The sequence below is a fragment of the Nannospalax galili genome, unplaced genomic scaffold (assembly GCF_000622305.1).
Source record: "Nannospalax galili isolate Female #2095 unplaced genomic scaffold, S.galili_v1.0 scaffold39, whole genome shotgun sequence".
In the NCBI taxonomy this organism is placed as follows: Eukaryota; Metazoa; Chordata; class Mammalia; order Rodentia; family Spalacidae; genus Nannospalax; species Nannospalax galili.
This window is the reverse complement of record NW_008346683.1, coordinates 2,900,141-2,923,575: the sequence shown is the minus strand read 5'-3', so window position 1 is coordinate 2,923,575 and position 23,435 is coordinate 2,900,141. Positions and strand designations below refer to the sequence as shown.

Below are 23,435 nucleotides of genomic sequence, written 5' to 3'. Positions count from 1 at the left end.
TCTTGGCTCTGCTCCCAATGGGTAAAGCAATAGGAGTTCTGAATGAACTCTGTCATCTTCTTTATAAAGGCTTTGTGGGGATTAAGTGAGATAAAGCATGGAAAACATTATCATAGACTTTGGTAGAGCCAATCAATGCTTCATAGAGGTCCTGGTCAGAGAGAACACAGGGCCTTTGACAGATGTGAATTTCTCTCATTGCTGTATCAGATACTTTTCCTTGTACCACAAAAGAAGAAACTTACTGGAGGAAAGGGTTTGTGTTAGCTCATGATTTAAGAGGGTACAGTCCATCATGGGGGTGTGTGGAAGCAGGAGTGTGAGTGGTTGGTCACGTTGTGTCTGCAGTCGGGCAACAGACAGAGATGAGATGTTGGTGCTCGGCTTGCTTTTCTTTCTGTCCCATCCAGGACCCCAGCCCTTGAAGTGATGGTGTCCACATTCAGGGTGGCTCTTCCCACCTCTGTTGGGCCTTCGGGACCCTCATACACACGGCATGGAGGAAAATGAGGCCTAATATAATTTCATAAGCCAGGCTAAAGTTTAGCGGCCTGTCTCTGGCCTGTCACTTCCGTGCAGAGGTGACTCAGCAGGGCCCTATCTAAGATTGCCTCTGCCCAGTAACAACTGGCGTGGTAAATTCCCAGTGGCCCACAGTCTTCGCCCCAGATGACACATTCCTATACCCACCCCCTTTTCCACACCCCCTTTGCTTAAACTATATAAGTTGATGCCTGACACAATAAAGTGAGTTCCTGCCTCGACAAGACTCCCGACTTGGTGTGGTTTTTGAGTCGCTGACACTCACCATCCTGCTCAGCCCCTAAGAGAGGAACACAGGCTGGTCCTGGCCTCTCTCCCTGTGCCGTACCTGTTGGAGAGCGATCCGACAGATTGGTGCCCCGTGTGAGGAGCTGCCTACCACGAAGTTCGCTGACGGGCCAATCGGTCTGCGGGTGAGTGTACTCCCATAAATTATGGGAAAGTCCAATTCTAAACCTGATCTCTCTTTAGATTCCCTCAGGGTCCTGCTGAAAAGCAGGGGCCTTGACCTATCAGATAACCAAGGTCTCCAAGCGTGGGGGTGCCTGCTAAAGATTGCACCCTGGCTCCTGGAGAGCAATCTCTTTGACTGGGATACTTGGGATAGAGTTGAGAAGTTAATCAGAAGGGCCCAGACAGAAAAGGGAGAGATCCCCCCTCTGGGGACGCTCCCCACGGTATCTGCCTTAAAGGGCTGCTTTCCCCCATGCCCTCCGAGAACAAAGGTGGCAGGGGCCCAGACTCCAGCCCCAGCCAGGGCCGCTGACCCGGTCCTGGAGATGCCACTGAGCCCAAAGCCTGATCCTAGGCCCCCAGGCCATACGGATCCACCGGACCATCCTGAGCCCCTCTACACCTCCCTCAATCCTTTTGGGAGTGCTCCTTGGCCCTGCAAGGGCCCCACTCAGGCAGACTCTCAGACTAACCCATTCTGGGCTCCCTCTGCCCCTCCCCTGTACAAGAAAAAAAAAAAAACTGAGCTGATAAGCACCTTGGCCTTTAAAGTCAAAAAAAAAAAAAAAAAATAAATAAATAAATAAATAAATAAATAAATAAATAAATAAATAATAAACTCTTCCAGACCCAGATCCTGGCTGCCAAACTAAACGGAGCCAGGTTTACAAGCCCTGCTTTCCTGCTTCCCCCTACTCTCCAGGTCCATCTTGGCCTCCAGGTCCACTATCTCGTTTTCTTGTACTATGGCTCTATCTACTGGCTGGTCGCGCACCACACCACGTTACAGAATGTCTCATTTTATTAGCTCAAAAGCACACCGGTGTGTGGGAGGTCCTGCCCTGCCTTTGATTATAGGACGCTGTGGTCACTGGCCCGGCACACACAACACATGCTCGTACTTCCCCTCCCCAGTGATTGCAGGATGCTGCCCTGGGGTTCAGGAATTTAGCTCAAATCTGCAATAGAGGAAAAGGACACTTTTCTTTTGTTGCCTGATTCTTCTCGTTCTCGTTTTTATGTGACCTAAGCCAAACCTTTCTCTTCCTGCTTTCTCCTCCCTCCCTCCCTCTCTATCCCCTGTATGCTACTCCTTCCTGCTCTGACTCCTGACTCTGCCTCTGTTCCCTCAGGGCAAAAAATCCTCTTTGTTCCCCTACCCACCTGCTGAGGTCTTTGACTCCTCTTTGCTGTCCACGTAATCCGTTACTATAAAAACCAAGCATTCAAAGTCTTAAGGTCTCACGCCTCCTGCTTGTCTTCTTGTCTCATGCCTCCTGCTTGTCTTCTTCAATCCTTCACCCAACTAAAGCTGTCTAACACACTACGGACAAAACACCTAAAATTCTTGTATATAATTCTAAAAAGCCCTAAACCCTCTGACCTCCACGAGCTAACCTCTAACTGTCTTGTTATTCTTCACAAAAACAATTTTAAGGTGGCCCCTAATAAAATTCAAAACATTCCACCTTTTAAAATACTGGTCACTACCTTATCTATGCATACTGTTTCACCCATAAAGCCTCAACTTCCCATTCAAAATACCTATAATCTGCCCCAACTTCAAAAATTACTAAAAAAAGAAAAAAATTAATTGGCTGAGACCCTGGATACCCATCACAACTGAGGAGTTGGTTCCATTATTTAATCTCTTGCGAGGCCTTGACTTGGCCTCCAAAGTGATTTTACCACCTCAGTGCCAACAAATCCTAGCTAAAGTCCAACAGTCCATAAATGAGGCAACTCTAAAAAGGTTTGATCCCAACGCCCACATATCTCTATCTTTTCATTGACCATTGAAAGTACACTGTGCACCGCTCTCTTGGCACAAGAGGGAGAGCCCATAAAATGGATTCATCTATCTGTGGGTAAAACTTCTCGAGTTTATTCCATGGTCAACCAAATTACTGATTACATTATCAAGAATAGGGACACAGCAGTCCGGTTGTTTGACATTCAGTCTCATTCCATTATCACTCCCTATAGGTTAACAGATTTTACATGGCTTCAAAAAAAAAAAAAAAAAAAACCAATGAGAGAATCACGCTGGCTTTGAAGGGATTTTTTGACAAAAATAACTGCCACTATGGCCCCTATAAATAAATGAGCTCCTTCTCGAGACTAGAGTGGGAGCCTCCTAGACTTTTTCTTTCTCAACCCAACCCTAAATTCCTGTGTTTACTGATGGAGGGCGTCTGGGAACCTCTTTGGTCATCTATCCTCCCCTAAAACAGGGAAAACTCCTGTACCCAATAAATCAGTCTCCCACCAGGTTAAAGGATCACCACAATTTAAAGAGCTCTTTACTGTTGTCCTAGCATTGGACTCCATATCTGAGCCTTTCAACCTATTTTCAGACAGCCTATATGTGGTTAATTTACTGCCCCACCTGGTGGAGGCTCATATTAGATTACATTCCAACCCCGTATCTCCTCTAATGATTCAGGCTCGTACTCTACTTAAACTTAGGGTAAATCCAATATACCTCCATCATCTTAGAGGCCACCAAAATTTGCCTGGCTTTCTGACAAAAAAAAAAAAGTAAAATAGCTGATCCACTGGCATCTTCACATCAGTGTCACACAGTCTCTGAGGCCACCCAGTTTCACCAATTGACCCATGTCAACTGGAGAAAACTTAAACTTAAAAATATCCCCATATAACAGTCAAAAACCTAAAAAAAAAAAAAAAAATTAAATCTACTAATGGCCAAAAGGAGAGGCATCTGTTTATTTTCACAGAAAAAATGCTGCTTTTATGCCAACAGATCTGGGATCATCCAGGATAAGATTAAAAAATTCCAAAAAGATCTAAAAATAAAAGGTAAGAGTTTCAAGAAAACCCCCTCTGGACTGGCTTACATGGTCGCTTGCCCTACCTCCTCCCCCTACTTGGCCCTCTCCTCACACTTCTCCTTATCCTTACTGTTGGGCCCTGGATATTTAATAAATTTATGAGATTTGTTCACCAAAAATAGAGGCAATCAAGTTACATTAAGTTGAAGTTCATTATCACAGGCTCACTAACCAGGAGCCAGGCTCTTACTATTGGCCATCTTCGTACGATTGCCCAACCCCTGCCCTCCATGCAGCCGATGACGGGTAAGACCCTCCCAGGCTGATGAACCTAAGACAGGAGCCATGAAAAACAATCATGTTTACCCGAAGACGGGCAACTTCAGTATCTGAGGAGAGGCAACATAAGACAGGGCATGGAGAGACATCTTGGTGGATGAGATTCATAACACCCAGTGACGGGTAAGATCTCCACAGGGGAGACAACCTAAGACAGGGGTTGTGTTTCTCCGCTGTTACAACAAAAATAAAAAGGGGAATATGTTGGGCCTTTGGGACCCTCAAAGCCAGGCTAAAGTTTAGCGACCTGTCTCTGGCCTGTCACTTCTGTGTGGAGGTGATTCAGCAGGGCCCTATCTAAGATTGCCTCTGCCCAGTAACAACTGGCGTGGTAAATTCCCAGTGGCCCACAGTCTTTGTCCCAGATGACATATTCCTATACCCACCCCCTTTTCCACACCCCTTTTGCTTAAACTATATAAGTTGATGCCTGACACAATAAAGTGAGTTCCTGCCTCGACAAGACTCCCGACTTGGTGTGGTTTTTGAGTCGCCGACACTCACCATCCCGCTCAGCCCCTAAGAGAGGAAAACAGGCTGGTCCTGGCCTCTCTCCCTGTGCTGTACCTGTCAGAGAGCGATCCGACACACCTGTCATACCTCTCTGGAAAAATCTACACAGACACACTCAGAGATGTGTGATTCTAGGTGAGTCCAAATACAGTCAAGTTGACAATGAAGATCGACCTTCACATTTGCCCTCTGTGGAGACAGAGGATGTCTGTTTATCCATCTGTGGTTAAGGTAACTCATTCCACTCAGTGAAAAGCCAGTGTAAGGGCTCTGGAGAGATCAGTCAGTGCAGTGGGAATGGCCTGCAGTGTCCTCACACATTCATTTCCTTCATGTGATCATCCAAGCACTATAAAATGAACCCAGAAATAAGCCAGAAATAAGCTTTGAAACCAGACTGAACAAGTAGGTGCTTAATCCAAAGGGGCATGGGGTGCATTAAACAGGAGCTTGTGACACATTTTCATCTGGTCTCTAGATAGATAGCAATTGACTACTGGTTCTAATCTTCTCTCAAGTCTGACTGGGAAGCTCCTTCATGCCCACGGACAGCTCTTTCTCAGCCTCTAGCTGTCTAGCCACACCAGCATCTATGGCTAGTTAGATGGCTCCCCCACTTCATTTCAATCACCCATATGTCCCCTTCTCCACAGACCATAATGCATTGTTGCTTCCTAACTGCTGACTCCTCTCACCAGGCCACATTTGCACCTTGAATTTTTTTTTTCCTATTCTGTCCACTTTCCGAGCCTGCCAGGATTTCCTGCTTATCATCAAATGAAGACAGACTTCTAAAATGCCTGTATGACAGTGTTCTGAGGGGAATTCTTGCACGATCACTTGGTTTTTATGCTTTCTTCTCTTTTACATTGCAGAAGCAGGGCCTTAAACCTCTCAGTGTTGACAGCAATCTATACCACTTGATGCCTCATGACCTGTGTTTACAGGTGAAGTAGGCCTGGAAGTTCAAGTCTATGTGAGGCTGCATGGAGGAGCAGAACTTGGGGCTTCACTTTGGTTGTCTGTGCCCACAGATCAGACATCTAATGGCTATACCAACTACTAGGGGCTTGGGGTGAAAATATACTCTTTCATTCAAAGATATGACCAAGCCCTCCAACTGCCAGGACTGACTGTACATACTAGGGAGTAAAGGGTTGAGTAAGGGCTTGAAGACCGTGAGAACCCATGCATTAAGGTGCAATGGATACACCAGTCTCACCCGTCTCCCTGTATAACTCTCTCCAGTTGAAAGTACCATTAGCCTCTTGCAATTTCTTTCTTTTGGTGCCTCTACAGGAAATGCTACATTAACATGGATGTAGGTACCCTATATTTACTGAGCATCGAAAGTAGTTCTACATCATTGGGTTTCATGTTACACTTACAACAACTTAGCTCTCATAGCAGCCCATGAACACTGGACTATTATTCCCATTTATCAGATGGGGAAATGTAAGTGGCACAGTCAAGATTCTAACCCAGAGGGGCTAGATCACCTAGCACACATTGTTTTTGCTATGCTATAAAGCCTTGGTTGGTAGGCAAACTTCTTAACGGGCCAGAAAGTATATACTTTTGGTTTTGGAGACTAAATGGTTTCTGTTGGTACTTTTAAAAAAATATTTTATCTATTATTTTTATTTTATGTGTATGTGTGTATTGCCTGCATGTAGGTAAGAGCACCTGTGTCATACAATTCCCATGGAGGACAGAAGAGGCCATTGGACCCCCTGGAACTGGAGTTACAGACAGTTGTTAGCTGCCATGTGGGTGCTTGGATTCAAACCTGGGTCTTCTGCAAGAACAACCAGTGTTCTTAACCTCTAAGCCATCTCTCCAGCCCCTCTGTTGGCACTTTTTAAGTTCTGCTCCCATAACTCCCAACGTAGCCACAGGCAAACAGAAAACCAATGTGAGGCCATGGCTTTTATTAACAGACACTGACATTTGAGTTTCATACAATTTCATGTATCATAACATAGATTCTTTTTAGTTCCTTTTCTCAACAGTCTAAAAATGCAGAAACCATCCTGGTTCCAGGACACACAAAACCAGGCAGTGTTGACCAGATCCAGCAGGTACCAACCTCTGCTGTAGACAGTTACATATTCACTAGGAGACACAAAATAAGACTTGAAAAACATGGAGAGAATGAACACAAAGGCTTCTGTAGTATATTTGCCTGGTCACCCTAACTTGATCCTAGGCTTGAGGAAGGCAAGGGCCAGGCTTTCTATTTCTCTGGCTGTTTCCACTAAGCCTGGCAAACAAGTAAGTCTACCTGTACCAGGCTGGGCTTAATAAACATGGCCTCGGTAAACAAAGCCTGCCTCGGTAGAGCAGCCATGCAGGCTGAGAGATGGGCTATTTCTCTTAGATAATTGCCTTAGCTGAGCTTCCCTGCACTTGGAGCAGTCCCACAGGGCTCCACTAACCAATTCAGGATCCTCCACACCATTCTGATTCAAATCCATCTGACCCACTGTGGTGCGATGTCAAATATGCTCTGAAAGGAGATGCAGCAGTGGAAGGCTCAGGGGGACATAGGGTTGTTTAAACATAATGGTGGATGACAGGGAACAATTCACAATGAGACTGCAAGAGTAGGGGGATGTTCTCCTCTGTTTGAAGTCACTGACATTTTAGGTTGATCTGTTCTAGCTTGTTTCTCCACTGCTGTGACAAAACACTCTTGACCACTACTAACTTGGGGAGGAAAGGGTTTGTCTTTCATCTCCCAGGTCACAGTTCATCAGAGAACCCAAGGTAGGAACTCAGGGCAAGAACTTGGAGGAAGGAGCTGGAGCACAGGCCAAGGAGGACTGCTGCTTACTGGCTTGCTCCCCTGGCCCCTGCTCAGCCTGCTTTCTTATGCAACACAGGCCCACCTGCCCAGGGGTAGCACCACCCACAGTGGGCTGGAACCTCCCACATCACTCAACAATCAAGAAGATGCCCCACAAACATGGTCACAGGCCAGTCCTATGGAGGCAATTCCCCAATTGAGGCTCCCTCAACCCAGGTGTGTCAAGTTGACACTAAAGCTATCCAGCACAGGTTCTTTGAGCCATGAGAGAAAGTACAGAAGAATGGACCAAGAGCAGAGATTGTACTGCTTTCTGCTGCGCCCCCTCCCTCTCTCCAGCCCACACGCTTCCCCTATATAAGCATTACAATTGCTTGTAACTGTATGTCTTTCTTGACAGTCAGCAGTCTGTGCTCAGGTTTCTATTTCCACTTAAGTGTCACTGGAGTCTGGCAAAGGGTACCATGCCAAGCATAGCTAATCTTTAGTACATCTTTGCTGAATGAGGAGCCCCAAATTCAGGTAGCTGAGGAGCCCAAGAGCCCAGTGATAGTCAGGAAAAAAGGGTATAGGAAATAAAGAAAAGGGAGAGATGGGAAGGGGTTGAAACTCAGGGGTTATGAATTAAATCTCCTCAGAAAGTAGCTCTAATGGCCAGGCACTGTTCTAAATGTAGGAGACAGTGCAAGGTTAGTGATACAGTCCCAGCTATCTAACCTAGTTTACTGGGGAAGGGGCTGGACAAATCCCCAGAGCTAAGAGACCACTCTACCAACTACTGCTGAGCACTGACAGTCCAAGAGGCTAGAAAGCAGGCTTAAGGCCAGGGCTTTGTCATTTACCATCTCTAGTAACCTGTGAAACCAATTAACCTTACTGAGCCTCCATGAGCTCCTCTGTAAAATGGGGATTACATGAGCTAGTGCACATGAAAGCATGCATCAAATCTAAGAGATTAGTGCTGCGAACTTGAAAGGTCCCAAAGAAATCAGATTGCCTCATCCCATCACAAACATGTCTTTGAGAAAACCACACACTGAATGAATGCCACATGATTTTCTCTACGGAAAAATCAGATCACATCTTTTCTTCTTTCCTCTCAATGCACAGGTGTCTGGGTGCTAGGCCACAATGGGTCATGTTAGATCTTGAGAAAGATCTGAGTCACAGAGATCCTTTAACCTTGCACAGGTAAGTGTTTTCAGGAGAGGCCACCCTCATGTTACTACTCTACCTGGTCAGCTGAAGTGCCCACCCAGGTGCAGTTATTCATGGCCAGCCAATGGCTGTGCTTCACTTGGCTTCCAGTCCATGACCTGTAGCTTCTGAGGACTGGTCTTTCTAGTCAGAGGCTGTCTGTCTGAGCTAAAGAAGCCGAAGCTGGTCTCCTATTAATAGCTACTCTGCAAAAACACTAGTTCTCCTGCAATATACAGACCATATGCCCAGCACAGAAAGCAAACAAGAGCATATCAAATCTTGGACAGGAATTCTACATGTAACAATTAGCTTTAAATTTAATTGTAAAGTGATGTAATTGAAAATGTTATTTCTAACTATTTATAACTGTCTGATATATTTGGCATTTTCTGATTCAGAAAAATTAAAATATTCATGATATTTGATATGGCAGTATCATGCCTTAGAACCCACTGTGCATCAATTCTCACACAAGCAAAAATATGAGCCTTAAGGTGCTTATGTAGTACTGATTACAGTTGGGATGGAGAAAGCTTAGGAATAACTATAATACTAGTTAGGGAGAAATAAATAAATTATGGTCTGTCAAATGGAAAAACTGCATTTATCAGAAAAAGTGTATCTTTATATACTACATGAATGCAGAACAATATCCAATATACTTCTTAAAATAAATAGCTCATACAACAGCTCAGAAGAGATTCAGAGACAGAAGCAGATCATTGCCTATGTGGAAAACAGAAAGTCAAGAATGATCTACAAACTGTAAACAGCTCTGTCAGGGACTGTGAGGTACCATCTGCCATGGTAGATCTTTAAGCCACCAAGGTGTTGTCACTGAAGAGAAAATGGGCAGCACCACACCTTTGTACAGTCTTTCCATCACACAGACACACATATATGTAAATAATCCCAATAGCATGGAGAGTAAAGTGATTAGGAAGTAATGGGTTTTGGGAATTTCAAACAAGCCGTTAGTACATTAACAAAGTATAGCCTCCCAAAGTGGATGCGCCATTCCACATTCCCATGAGCAGTGTATAAGGGTCAAGTAAGCCAATCACAGAAGAGTGAACTATACTTGATTCCACTTATGTGAAGTGTTTAAAATGGTCAACTCATAGGAGCAGGGAATTAGAACAGTGTCTGCCAGTGATTCGGGGGTAGGGGGAATGGAGGAACAGTTTATCATGAGTAAAAAGTTTCTGCTTTGCAGGGTGAGCATGTCCTAGGACTCTTCTGTATGATGTAGTACCTGTAGTTAATGCCCAGCACAACAAAAGGAGCACGTCATAATGTCAGAGGATAGTGTGTGTGTGTGTGTGTGTGGGGGGGGGGTGATTCTGCTGTGTAAACGTTGAGAGCAAGTGGGTAGCCAGCCACTCACAAGGGTCTGACTGACACTGGTGACCACATTCAGGCACTGAGAACAAGCTGATGCCCATGCTGCAGAGCTCCACGGCACCCGTATCCCCTTACACTCTCAGCATTACCTTGAACAATATTGCTTCCACACCCGGGAGGTATTTGATAGGGTCTGAACATTTTTGCCTCCAAATTCAAAAGTTGAAACTCTAACCACTTAAATGGTGACACTAGGAAGTAAGGACTTTCAGAGGAGGTCAGGATGTGAATGGGATTGATGCTTGTATAAAGGAGGCCCTGCCCGGCACTAGGGAGGCAGTGGTAGGCGGATCTCTTGAAATCCAGGTCAGTCTGGTCTACATAGCAAGTTCCAGGCCAGCTGAGGCTACAGGGAGATCCTGTCTCAAGGGGAAAAAAAGAAACCCCACAGACAAAAAAACCAAAAACAAAAATAGAAAATGAGGACCCGGAAGCTCCTCAGCCTTCCTCCACAGAGGACATAGAGGGAAGGTAACAGCCATGAACCACAAAGCAGGTCCTCACCAGGTGCTGAATCTGCCTGGATCTAGGACTTTTTAGCCTTGGGATGATGAGGAAGAGGTTCGGCTGTTCATAGTGTCATTCTAGCAGTGTGAATGGACTAAGCACTTTTATTCTGAATTCACAATGGAAAACGGGGTGTGGAGAAACGGCCTGGTTACTCTACTTAATTAGTCACATTTCTGTTGCTGTGATAAAATACCATGACCAAGGCAATTTATAGAAGGGAGGGTTTATTTGGGCTTCGAGTTCCGGTGGGACAATCCATCATGGTAAGGGAGGCATGACAGGAGGTCGCTGGGGCAGAAAGCTGAGAGGTCACGTCTTCAAGCGCATGCAGGAAATGAGCATAAACTGAAGTGCGGCAAGGCTGTGAATTCCCAAGGTCCACCTCCATGTTTCCTCCAGCCTCCTAAAGGTTCCGTGGCTCCCCGGCACAGCACCTCCAACCGCACAGCACCTCCAACCGCACAGCACCTCCAACCGCACAGCACCTCCTACCGCACAGCACCTCCAACCGGGGGCCTAGGGTTTGAAAACTTGAGTGGACGGGGCACATTCTGACTCAAAGCACCACACCCTCAGCCGGTGCACAAGGAGTAAGACAGAAGACCAGAGGACAGGACCACACCTGCGCTCGCACCCATGGAGGAGGCCATGACACTGCACAGGAGTCCAGTGCAGGAGGCCCAGCTCAGCCAGAGGACTCTCACCTTTGCATTTGGTAGCACCACACCCTCAGCCGGTGCACAAGGAGTAAGACAGAAGACCAGAGGACGGGACCACACCTGCGCTCGCACCCATGGAGGCGGCCATGACACTGCACAGGAGTCCAGTGCAGGAGGCCCAGCTCAGTCAGAGGAGTCTCACCTTTGCATTTGGCTTGTTTTTGCATCGTCTTCCCTCTCTTCAGCATGCAGTAGCCTTGTGATCAACAACAACAACGACAACAACAACAGCAGCAACAACAGGAAACCCTGAGACTCTCGGCTAGAGCTTTCCAGGAAATAGGACTGTTTATAAGGAAAAGAGTTCAGGGAAAAGAGTTCTTTGAGAAGAGTTGGGAAGCAGGCTTCCTGCACTGGAGGCCAGATTCTGGAAGCCTTAAATTAAATACACATTCTCTGCTGCCATCGTCTCGGGAAGCAATGGTGAACAACTCTTCCGGAACAGTGGCTTTGGCCCAGGAGGGAGGGCAGCAGGATATCTTGCTATCTTTATAAGATGCAGCTGTGAAAACTGTTTAGTGTCTGAGTTTAATTAGGGGCCTCCCTTGAGGTCTAACAAGCAGGGGCTCTTATCTGCTTGGCTGCCTCACCAGGGTCCTTCAGAGAACCCAGTGAGGCTGGATACTGCCATGGAGTAGGTTAAATGCCCCGGGCTGACTAGTGGGTGCTTAGCATAGCATTTGCAGCCCCAGCCTGGAGATGAAAACTTGACTTGGGGACAAGTCATAAATGGAGATATAACAGGGAAGAGGATGTTGGGTGCACGAGGTTTCTCTCAAAGGCCAGGAGGGAAACTATTGTTTCAATCCTCCAGCCTGCAGGACAGAGCTGAACTGTCTGTTTAGTATTCAGACCATAGATTTACCCAGCTACCTGCCTCAGTGCTAATCCAGGAAGTATCTCCAATGGCACATGAGCCTCCCATCCCACACTCTGAATCGCTGTTGTAGGAGTCTTAGCTAGCATTTATCCAGTGCTTACTGTACGCCAGGCATTTTGTATTCATGCAATTCTTCTAGAAGCCTTGTGACTCTGTATTAATACCCCTATCTTACAGAAGAGGAAAGCCAGCTGAAGAGATTTGCCCAAAGCCATCCAATGAGTCTTGGACAGATGCAGCCACTGCTTGGGCTCCCTGCCCACTGGGCACAACAGTCCTGGGTGAGGTAGGTACTATAAACGGTCCATTTGCACACAGAAAAGACCTGGGCTTCACAGACTATGCAGAAATGACAAAAGGATCCAGGAAGATGGGTGTAGTGCCTTGTTTGTTCTCACTTAGAGATCTAAGTGGCGGCCAGATAGAAGGGGCAGGGTATATTCTATGTGAACCCAGGCAGAACTGAGGCCAGAGGTTGGGAGAGATGGTGCTGACAAGCTTTGGGAAAGGTCACAGACTGGGATAAAGGTTAAGTGCACAGAAGCAGCTGCGCAGTAATACTGCCAAGCAGGCTCCAGCTGGCTGAACACTCCCTGTGAGCAGGGAACATTAGTTTGTTCACTCACGTTGACCTCAAGGAAAACCTTGGACCCACTGTAATGCATTGTATCACACTGGAGCCACCTGTTAGCAACACTGCTGACTCCTAGCTCCTAAAGAGGCGTTCGTTCCCCTGCCCAGTCCAATGGAGAACAGACCTGCCTGCTTCACACATGATCCCATTGGACATTTGTGTTTATGACTGCACAAAATTCTACCTTGTATTCGGGCAGAGAAACACCTGACCACATCACTGGGTTGTCACCTCTGAGCCTGTGCTGAATGAATGAATGAATGAATGAATGAATGAATTACATGTAAGCCTAGTTTCTCTGGATGCAATTGTAACAGAAACCATCTAATCAATATTTCTTCAAAACAGGAAGACTGATAGGAGAGACAAGATTCAAAGGAATGAAGAGACTGATCCGGGGTTAGGAAATGCTGGACAGCAGAGGCAGAGCCCAGCGTCAGGTGACACCCACACTTCTGCTGATCCCACTAAAACTGTTTGTTTCAGTTCTTTGGCAAGTTGTCAAGTGTTTTCTTTTCTTGACTCCCTGCCATGGAATTCACTGTAGTGTCTGACTTTATTGCCCATTACTTTCCTCTTCTTTACAGCCCAGAGTTTGCCCCAGTCTCAGAGGTGAGTCAGCCCTTGAATGGCCCAGTTTTCTTGCTCTGCAGGTTAGGAGGATTCCTAGAGAAGTTCTCCCCCCTCCCTGGAGAGCCAGGTCTCCATCTGCCTGTCTCTGTCCTAATTTGGGGAAGGAAAGGAACAGGACACATTTTACTTTTAAATTGTTTTCAGATGCACAACTCCTTGGCTAACATGTTGTTCACCTTGGGATGACACAGCGTTTCCTTCAGTGACCTCTGGGATCGTGTACAAATAAACCCACTGTGAATGTGAGCTTCACGTTCCGCCTTTCCTCCCCGCATTCTCCATCCTCGGACACGTTTGGCTTCCCTTCCCTTTCTCTCCTTTGCTGCTGTTTGTTTTTTAAAGATATTCACCCATCAGCTTATGAACTGAAGGGAGTTGAATCTTAATGAGCCTGTCAAAAACCTGGGTTATTTTGTTTGTTTTTTGTTCTGCTGACAGCTGAATGCTGGGTGAATGATGTCTTCTTGCACCTAGGAGATGATGCACGGACAGGGTCGTTGGGGATGAACTGTCTTTGTGCCAAGGCCATGGAAGGTTCCCTTAAGTCCATCTGAAGAGTTTCTGGCTAGAGCTCAGTGCTGGGAAATTCCTGGTTTTCCACAGCTGCGTGGGCTCAGTCGCTGCATGAGGTGGAAATGAGTGATAAGAAGCTCTATGAAGAGCCAGGTGCAGTGCTGACACCAGTCATCCCAGCACTTGGGAGGGGAAAGCTGAGGCTGGAGGATTGCTGCCAAGTCTGAGGCCAGCCTGAGCTATATATTGAGTTCTGGGTCAGTCCAGGCTATGGTGTGAGAAACTGCCTCAAACAAACAACCAACCAACCAAATTCAACAAAACAAAACAGCCCCAGGAAGAAGGGAGGGGAAAGTGGGCAAGAAAAAAACAAAGTAGGAGGAGATGGGAACCTGGCTCAGTCTTTCAAGGAGAATGTCTGCATCACAGGGTAACCCCAGGAGTCAGTGCAAATCAGAAGACCAAGCCTGCTAAGGTGCATATAAAGATAGGGACCTGGTGTGTAGCAGGTACATTTGATAAGTATGGCTGGATCAGAATGCCATGGTGAAGTCACCCAGGATGTTCTTGAAGGTAAACAGGCCAATAGCGAAGGTCCCAAATTGCTCAGGTTTATAGGGACTTGCAATGATACCCTCACAGACTTGCACAGATTCAAGATTCCAAAACAGGATTACTAAGTCTGCTGGGCTTATAGACAAGGAAGCCTAGGGGCACGATGCTGGGTAAGCTTTGCAAAAGACCGTTCAAAAATGAAAAGTCATGGGGCTGGAGAGATGGCTCAGCAGTAAAGAGCACTGGCTACTCTTACAAAGGACCCTGGTTCCAATCTCAGCACCTACACGGCGGCTAACAAGCATCTGCAACTCCAGTTCCAGAGGATTTGACACCCTCTTCTGTTCTCTGTGGGCACTGCACGACATGGGTGTACTTACACATGCAGGCATAAGACTAATATACATAAAATAAAAATAAGTCAGGCCTAGAAGGCAGATCTTCCAATTCAAACATCTCAAGTTTCTGAAGGTTTTCAAAGTAAAACTCAGTGGGGAAGTTGATATAGGTACTGAAATAGACAATTTCTCCCTTTAACATGAAAAGCCAACTGTTTTCAGATTATCAGAAAAATGTGTCAATGTAATATCTGAAAACAGACGAAACAAGGGCTGATTCTTGGGTCCTTGCGTCAGGTGACTTCAGTAGATGGCTTATCAATCATGTACCTGCCATTTTTAAAGAGGGTGAATCCCACTTCCTGATGGAACAACTGGTAGAAAAATGTGAGGACAAAGACTAAGATATACTTTGTGTTTAAACCAGACTGGGCTCCTTAAGTAAGTTGCCTTTTTAACTGATGGTCCTCATAATATCAGGTTATCATTATACTACTTAACAATGGAGAAAACTAGGTTCAAGCTGGCCAAGCCCACACACAGACTCAGTTACCCAGCTGTGGTTCCAACCCAGATGTGCTGGAGTCCCCAAATATCATCCTCAGGAGGCTTTGCCAGAGGACCTTTATGAAAGGTGGATAAGTCATCCAGACATTTAGATTCTTAGGGATTTACGGGGGTAGTTTTCCTCCAGCTGAGTCCTCAGTTTCCCTAAGAATCTAAATGTCTAGATGACTCGCCCACTGACATGAGGCATGATCCTTGGTCTTAAAATAACAGATCACATCTCTCAATTCTCATTAATGAAGCTCCCTCATGCAACAGAGGGCCAGGAACACAAAAGGTCACAAATGGCCAAAGTGTAGAGAGTAAGAGTCTGCAGAGTATGGGTCCTTGGTCAGGACTCCTTTATTAAGCTCCACCTACACAGGGCTCAGGGATCATTGCAGAAGAGGGGAAGGAAGACTGTAAAGAGCCAGGAAGGAGGTACATGACCATATGGAAACAGCCCTACAGGCTCCTGGGACCCTGCTCATGTGAACCTACAGCAACGGTGTCAGCAGGCACAAGACCCATGCAAACTCAAGCAGACAAAAACCCAGCGTAGGACTGTGGAAATGGGCCATAGGCCCCAGTCTCAGCTGAAGAAAGACTGGAAGTTGATTATTGCTGGGTGAGAAAGAATTACTCTTCTTAAAGAGAAGGATTATAGATAGGCTGACTAGACAACAGTGGATGAACTTTCACTGAGGGATGTCTGGGGACACTAACTTGACTTGATAGGCCTTAACACAAATGATGAGATGCATGAATACCAGTGGAGGGTTACTATGGGTGGGGGCCAATAGGGAAGGAGGCATAAAGATGATTAATATGTTCTGTATGAAACACAAAAATTCAATACAAAATCTACAAAAAAATTATAACAGATTGTCATCTTGAAAACCATGGCATCTTGATGTGGCATAAATCCTTTCATAATGATCACTTGGTGTCACTGGCTTATTGAAATGGACACATCACATCTCCCCGGGCGCTCCCCCATCTGCTCTGCCCTTTCAGTACCAGCACAGACGGGAGGTAACTCACTGTCTTGGCATGTCAAGTAGGATCTGCAAGTGGTTAAGATGCTTGCACATCACCACATTCTGTAGCGGATGGGGAAAGGGGATGCCATTTTGTCATCATAAATTCTCCAGGGTACTACATTTCTCTTCTCTCTGAAAACCTGGACTGATGACCAGTGCTCTTTGTTTCACTCAGATAACCAGGACCCGACACTGCATCCTTAAGGCACTGTTGTTTATTTCCACGTGATGTTTTCTATTAGCATATGTTCTGAGAAATAAAAGGAAGTGTGCATAGCAGGCTTTATCTGAGACTTCCCTTTTTCATCCAACAAACAGTAGTGCCTGTCGCTCTGTGAAAGCCTGGACAATCAGGCACAAGGGGCCTTCTCATTGGCTCACTGTGGGATAATATAGCATCCAACCTAATATGCAATAAAAACACACCACCCATGGAGATGAGGAGATAGATGGCTCAGTTAGTAAACTGCTTGCTGCTCAAGCATGAAGACCTCAGTTCAATCCTTAACACCTACACAAAAAGCCAGGCATGGTGGTGTATTGCTTGTAATCCCAGCGATGGGGAGGCAGACAGGTAGATTCCTGCTGGTCAGCCAGCCTAGCCTAATTGGTGAGCCCTGAGTTCCAGTGAGAGACCGTGTCTCAAAAGATAAAGTGGATTACACCAGAGGTTGAATCCATATACATATGCATCTACACAAGTGCACATGGGGGCTGCCGGGGCGGGGGGGGCATGAAAGAGGAGAGAGAGAGACTGACTCTGACTCCTGGTGTGCTTGCTGGGAGGGAGAAAAGCATGCCACATTTCACTAGAACAGGGGTCTGGACATTCCACTCCAGAAACATCAAAGTCTTAGATCCCTTCACAGATCCAGCCAGACTATTCAAAGGCAGAACCTAGGATACTTCATTTTAAAAGAGTATTTGTGTCAGATATGGTAGCATGTGCCTGTAATGGCAGCACTTGGGAAGTGAAAGCAGGAGTTCCGTGAGTTCAAGGGCAGCCTGGGATATATAGCAAGTTCTAGGCTAACCTGGGCTACACAAGACTTGTCTCAAAGATCTAAAACTAAACCAAAACAATAAGCCTTTGATCCCGAAGCCATTCAATCTGAAGTAGAAAGGTCAGTACTTAACCTTGCAGGCTTCCTTACTTATGTGGATTATGGTTTTAACATTTCTAAGCATATAGACTCTGTACAGAATACAGATCAGCACAGCATGAGGATCAGAGGAGATTAACACCTACACAGCACCTAACGCAGCATCTGGCTAATACCCAGTAGGCAAAAAGAAGCACTGAGCTGCTGCTTGATTCCTCCTTAACCCCAGTTCCCCATCCCTAACCCTCTCAGGGAGTTCTTGGGTTCTCCTACTATCCAGCAACTAAAGGGTAATGCCCAGTTTAGTAGGGGAGCCTTTAGGATAAACTTTGGGCCTTGAAGAGTTGGTGGTTACAGTTCTTTAACTGCAATCTCTATGCTATGTCTATGAGGTTGACAAGAAATATATAGAATGAGGCAGGGCTGATGCTCTGGCACCTGTCAGCTAAGGAATCTCGCTATTCCCCAAGGATGGCCTGCAACACGAGCTCCCTGGCTGCCACATCTGGCTGCTCCAGACACCAATGCTGGCCCTTTGTCCCCTTCCTTCTTCCAGCTCTAACCTCAACTTTGGCCCATTTCTGAACTCTCATCTTGGGGCCTCTCATGATTAACACTGACATCTCCGGAGTCTGACTATTGTAAGAAACATTAAATATTAGTCTTTTCTTTCAAACCCTGAAAAACTTGGACCTTGGTTTATGACAAGGAATTCTTACCTTTTAATCCCACCATACTTGTTTAAGGAAAGGCCCTGATGCATTCCTGAGCCTGATGGCCTGGGATGGTGGAGCCCTTCCCCCTTCAAGCCATTTTCTTAAAATCAGCCAATTAGGAAAGAAAGACTGTGAGGTTGGACCCCAGTCAATGGGGAAAAGACAGTTTTCTTGCATTAGGGATAAAAGCCCACCAAGCTTCAGGGTCCGGTGTGTGTTTGCTGAATCTGAGTAAGCACCAAAGGTGCCGTTTTACAAAAGTAAAATCTGCCTTGCTGACTTACTTTTGCTTTGTCCATGAGTTCTTTGTGTGGTACTGATGGGGGTCCTTGGACCTTGGATTTTATTTCTAACGTGATCAGTTCTCAGTGTTAACTTTCTGGCTCTTTTCTCTACAGACAGACAGCTTCCAGATTTGTCTATGCAGCATCTTCAGGTGACGCTATTCTTAGGTACCTGCCCCAACTCAGCTTAGTTGCTGTTCTCAGATGCCAGGTCCCAGTCCATCTCGGGACCTGAGCTTCTTGAGCTCCAAGTTCTAATACTGATAAAAACTGTGAGTCTGCATGTGTTTTTCAGAACAGGGACCGCAGTAGTGGCAATGCATATGGAAGAGATTGCATTTGGATGGAACTGCATCCTGTGGGAGACAGGGTTGTTTCATTACTTTTTTTTTTTTCGGTCTCTTGAGACAGGGTCTCCCTGTATCCCCAGCTGACCTGGAACTCACTATGTGGACCAGGCTGGCCTTGAACTCACAGAGATCTGCCTGCCTCTGCCTCTGCCTCCCGAGCGCTGGGATTAAAGGCGTGCACCACCACGCCTGGCTTGTTTCCTTACTTTTTCACTCCATGAGGCAACAGGCCATATCTGGGGAACTCATCATATAGCAAGCTTTTGGATGGTAGTTGGGCTGCAGTACCCAGAACTACCAGTTTCCAAATATGTCTACTTTTTGTCCTGCAAAGTTCAGGAGAAGAGAGGATGTGATATACTCTATCCAAGGAAATATGAATTTAAAGAATAACGAGCTCTATGATTTTCCTAGCCAGACATGGAAGAAAGCAGGAACATGATTCCTGACACCTACAGTGAGTAGTGATTCCCTTAGCTCTAATGCATATGTGCTATGATGGAGAGAGACAAACACCTGCGTGGTGGTTTGAATGAGGATGTCCCCCAGAGGCTCCAAGAAGTTCAATACTTGGCCCCAGTTGGTGTGTCATTGTTTGCTGAGGTTTAGGAGGTGTGGCCTTGCTGGAGGAAGCATGTCACTGGGGGCAGGCTTTGGGTGTTCATAGCCCTGTCTCAACTCTAGTTTTGCTCTCTATGCTTGAGATTGGAATTCTCAGCTTTCTGCTCTGGCTGCCTCCTGCCAAGCCAGACTCTTATCCCTCTGAAACCATAAGCCCAATAAACTCTTCCTTCTGAAAGCTGCCTTGGTTATGGTATTTTCTCATAGCAGCAGAAAAATAACTAATACAATCTGTTTAGTATAGACAGTGAAATGCTGAAGTTATTTTTGCAGAATATCTGGTCTCCATTGATCGTCAATGAAATGACAGGTCAAACCGATAAAAATTCCAGGCATGTTGGTCAACAAAGGAGCTTTCTGGTAAGCCTGCCAGGTTGCCACAGTGCAACTGCTACACTGCTTGTAGTGTGACATGAAGAAATATTGGGAGGGATAACCTGTCTATGTCCTGTGCACTGTTGAAATCAGGAAGCCAGGTGGCCTCCTCTGTGTTGTTACCCATCTCCTTTCTCTGAGTGTAAGTATGATAGCCTGAGCTCCTCCATTTTGTGTAACACTGCCATCTTGGTGGGACTTCCCAGACCCTGCCCTGGCCCAGAGCTGGCAGTGCCAGGAAGAGCTGACCCCAGGAAAACATACCCATAAAATCCTGGAAGGTTTCAGTTAAGACTTATCTGGATTTTGTAACTACTTGCTTATATGGCTTCTGTAACTGCTTGCTTGCACACCTACAGGAACAAACATGTGACTGCTTGTTTTTGAGTAAATCTTGTACCAACCACTTGGTTTTGCCTTTAAAAGTTTTACTTTGCTCTGAGTCAGTCAGAACTGCATTCTCCAAATCCTGACCCAGAGAGTGCAGTTGCTTGCCAGCTAAACAAAATTCGGCTAATTCAGAACACCTGGAGTCTGAGTGGTCCTTCTCAGTGGTTTCAGCACCGTAACATAGGCATCACCCTCTGTTACCCCCACCCACATTGCCTGTATGATTTACCTGTGTTGTAGCCCCTTCCTAGGGCTGGCCATGGCCGGTGATTTTTCCATAGGTTTCCAAGATACCAGTCGCTCTGGTTCTCTACCAAGCCCAGGACCTGCTGTCCTGTAAAGCACAGAGAATGCAGATGTCTTAGAAGAAGCTCAGGCACTAGAGAGTACTGAATACAGGAAACAATCATGCAAATCATCATAACAATCACTCCCGTCCACTGGGAGGTCTCATTAAGTGTCAGGTCCTGACCTGAGTGCTTAACTTACATTAACGTATTTCATTCCCACAATTAGGCAGCTGTTTTTATTCTCTTCATTTTGTAGAGAATTGACAGCATCCCAGAACAGTTAATTACCTTGTCCAAGGTCATCTGCTTATCTCCAACAAAGCCAGAATCCCAAACTATTTACTTATTCTTTCTTTCTTTCTTTCTTTCTTTCTTTCTTTCTTTCTTTCTTTCTTTCTTTCTTTCTTTCATCCATTCCTAACTCTTGAAACATGGACCATATCTTTATGTCCTGACATACTAATCTTCAAGCATTCCAATGTGATGTTTTCCACTGTATGTTAATTTATTGGCTTTTTGAACTGAGATTATTTTCTCACATCAGAGAATAAGGAATGACTTTTATTTGATGAGATGAGAACTTACAGGAAAGAACCATCCTGTGACCAGCTTCTGATAGAGCTGTTATTCCTTACTGCTTCTTCTAAAATACATCTATGTCAACCAGCATCATGTCAACATCATGTACAATGGAGTAGTGTAATCTGGAGGGATAATTACTTTTCTGTCCCCATAATTGGCCTTGTCCATGGTGCATCATAGCCTCTCAGGTGAGTTAGCCTTATAGTCTATCACTTAGGGATGTATCTCTAGGGTGTTATTCATACTTAGGGCAGCAGTTCATCACTAAGGGATGTACTTCTGGGGTGTAAGTAGGAATGAGTCTCTGGGTGGTTATGGTATCAGATCTACCTGTCTTCATTTAGACAATCTAGTAAGACACTGGTAGGTAGGAGGTATTCCATTAGGATTATCACCCCCATTTTACTGACTGGGAAATGAGGCTCTCATGCAACCAATGCAAAACCTGATATAGCTCAGGTATGAATTTGCATGAATTTGCATTTGTCTGATACCCGGATCCTCTTTATATTTCAATGTATCAATGCTTCCAACAAATGGTTGAAGTAGGTATTATAAATCCTTAACTCATAGAAAGGGAAACTGAGGCTTAGAGACATTAAATAATTCACTACAAGTCACAGAACCAATCATCACTGTCTTTCATACCTAACTGCTGCCTTCTGAAGTGAAATCCATTATACTTCTGGTCAATCAGAGAAATAAAGAGCTTTCTGAGCAAGTGCAAACCTGAAAGCATGTGAAGAAAACACAGCAGCTCTGTTGGAATACCATGCTGAGTGATATAGGACTTCCTTGGTATGATGACAGCTCTCTGAAATGATGGTGTGAGGGTTTGGTATAATTTATTTGATCAATTTATTGAGCTGCTATCTAAATCATCACCCCAGCACAAATACATAAATTAGAGGCCTGGAAAAAATTCTACCACCCACTTTGTCAATGCATGTGATCACATCTAAAACTTGTAGAATTCCTCAGAAAAATAAATCCTCAACTTGAGAGTATAAGAGACAAAGTCACATGCAACGAGCGTGGAGTATTGGTGCAAAATGGCTGGATGTAAAATGCTTGGTCCCCTTAGTTGAGAAGCTGTGTGTAGAATCTTAGGCCTTAGAGACCTTGTTTAGTGATGTTAGGTCGGGGCAGGACACAAAGCAGAAGTGTGGTCCTTGGGGATAATGGCTCATCGTTACTAAGGAGCCCCACTTATTATTACCATTGTTTGTGGCACGATAAAGTATATCATATATGCAGAACCTAGAAAAGGGGAATAAGAGTGCATTACAGGTAGCCATCTGTATCTCAAATATGACCATCTTTAGATATCCTATTCTGTATTTTGGCACCACACACAATTTATTTGGCCTCTGCTTATTATTTCAAAAATGTCCTCTACTGGCCACAGTTCATTTCTACCCAACAAAAATGTAGGGTGTCACTTGCTGTTCTTGATGGTCTCACTCAGCCCTCCCTCAGCAGGACTGCACCTGCCCCTGCTAGTCCACTGTGCACAGTCTTGGGCTTGACATTTCATGTGTGATCCCCAGCCTCAACTACACTTTACATTCAGTGCTGTGATAGACATCTTTACCTGGTACGTCCTACTGGTGTCTGTGCCTTTAAAGGACCAGGTGATATTCAGGCACGTGTGCCCTCATTTGAACACACCCCATATTCCTACATTAGTGCAGAGGCAAGGTCTGGGTAATATTTCACACAGAGTAGATATTTTAACAAATGTCTCCTATATAAATGAGTCTGCTGGGCAAATCTTTCTTGACTGGGAAGGCTATTCATATTAGCATGTGTCCATGTCTCTGCCTTTCTTTTTGTGTGTATAGTGTGTGCACATGGATATACAGGTATGCTCATTCATGTGTGCATGTATGAAGGCTAGAGGCTGACATGTCGTCCTATATTGTTCTCTACCTTAATTTTTGAGACAGGGTCTCTCACTGAAGCCCAGGGATCTTCCTACCTCTGCCTCCTAGCACTGGGTGCTGGGGATTGAACACAGGTCCTCATGCTTGAGCAGCAAGCACATTACAGACTGAGCCATCATCCCCAGGCCCATAAAGCATTATCAATGCAATCAACACAGCCTCAAGTCAATGGTTCCTTTTTCTTTCCATGGCTATACTGGGAATTGAACCTAGGGCCTTATGAAAGGTAGGTAAGTGCCAATCCACTGAGGCACAGCCCCAGCTCTTGTCTCTGTGATTCTTGAGTTGTTCATCACTTCACCTCACCTCACTCCTCAGCATCAACGCATCTTTCATGCAGGTGTTGAACAC

At 45.5% G+C, this 23,435-nt stretch overlaps 1 protein-coding gene across 5 annotated transcripts in view; it reads right to left on the bottom strand.

Annotated features, from left to right (window-relative positions):
* The window catches only part of Large1 (LARGE xylosyl- and glucuronyltransferase 1), a 581,831-nt gene that overhangs the window by 113,063 nt on the left and 445,333 nt on the right, over positions 1–23,435 (bottom strand). For all 5 annotated transcript variants that reach the window (XM_029568309.1, XM_029568308.1, XM_029568310.1 and 2 more), the window contains one exon: positions 20,496–20,600. In XM_029568309.1, the coding sequence (XP_029424169.1) occupies positions 20,496–20,600 (105 nt within the window). The remainder of the gene's footprint in view (positions 1–20,495; positions 20,601–23,435) is intronic.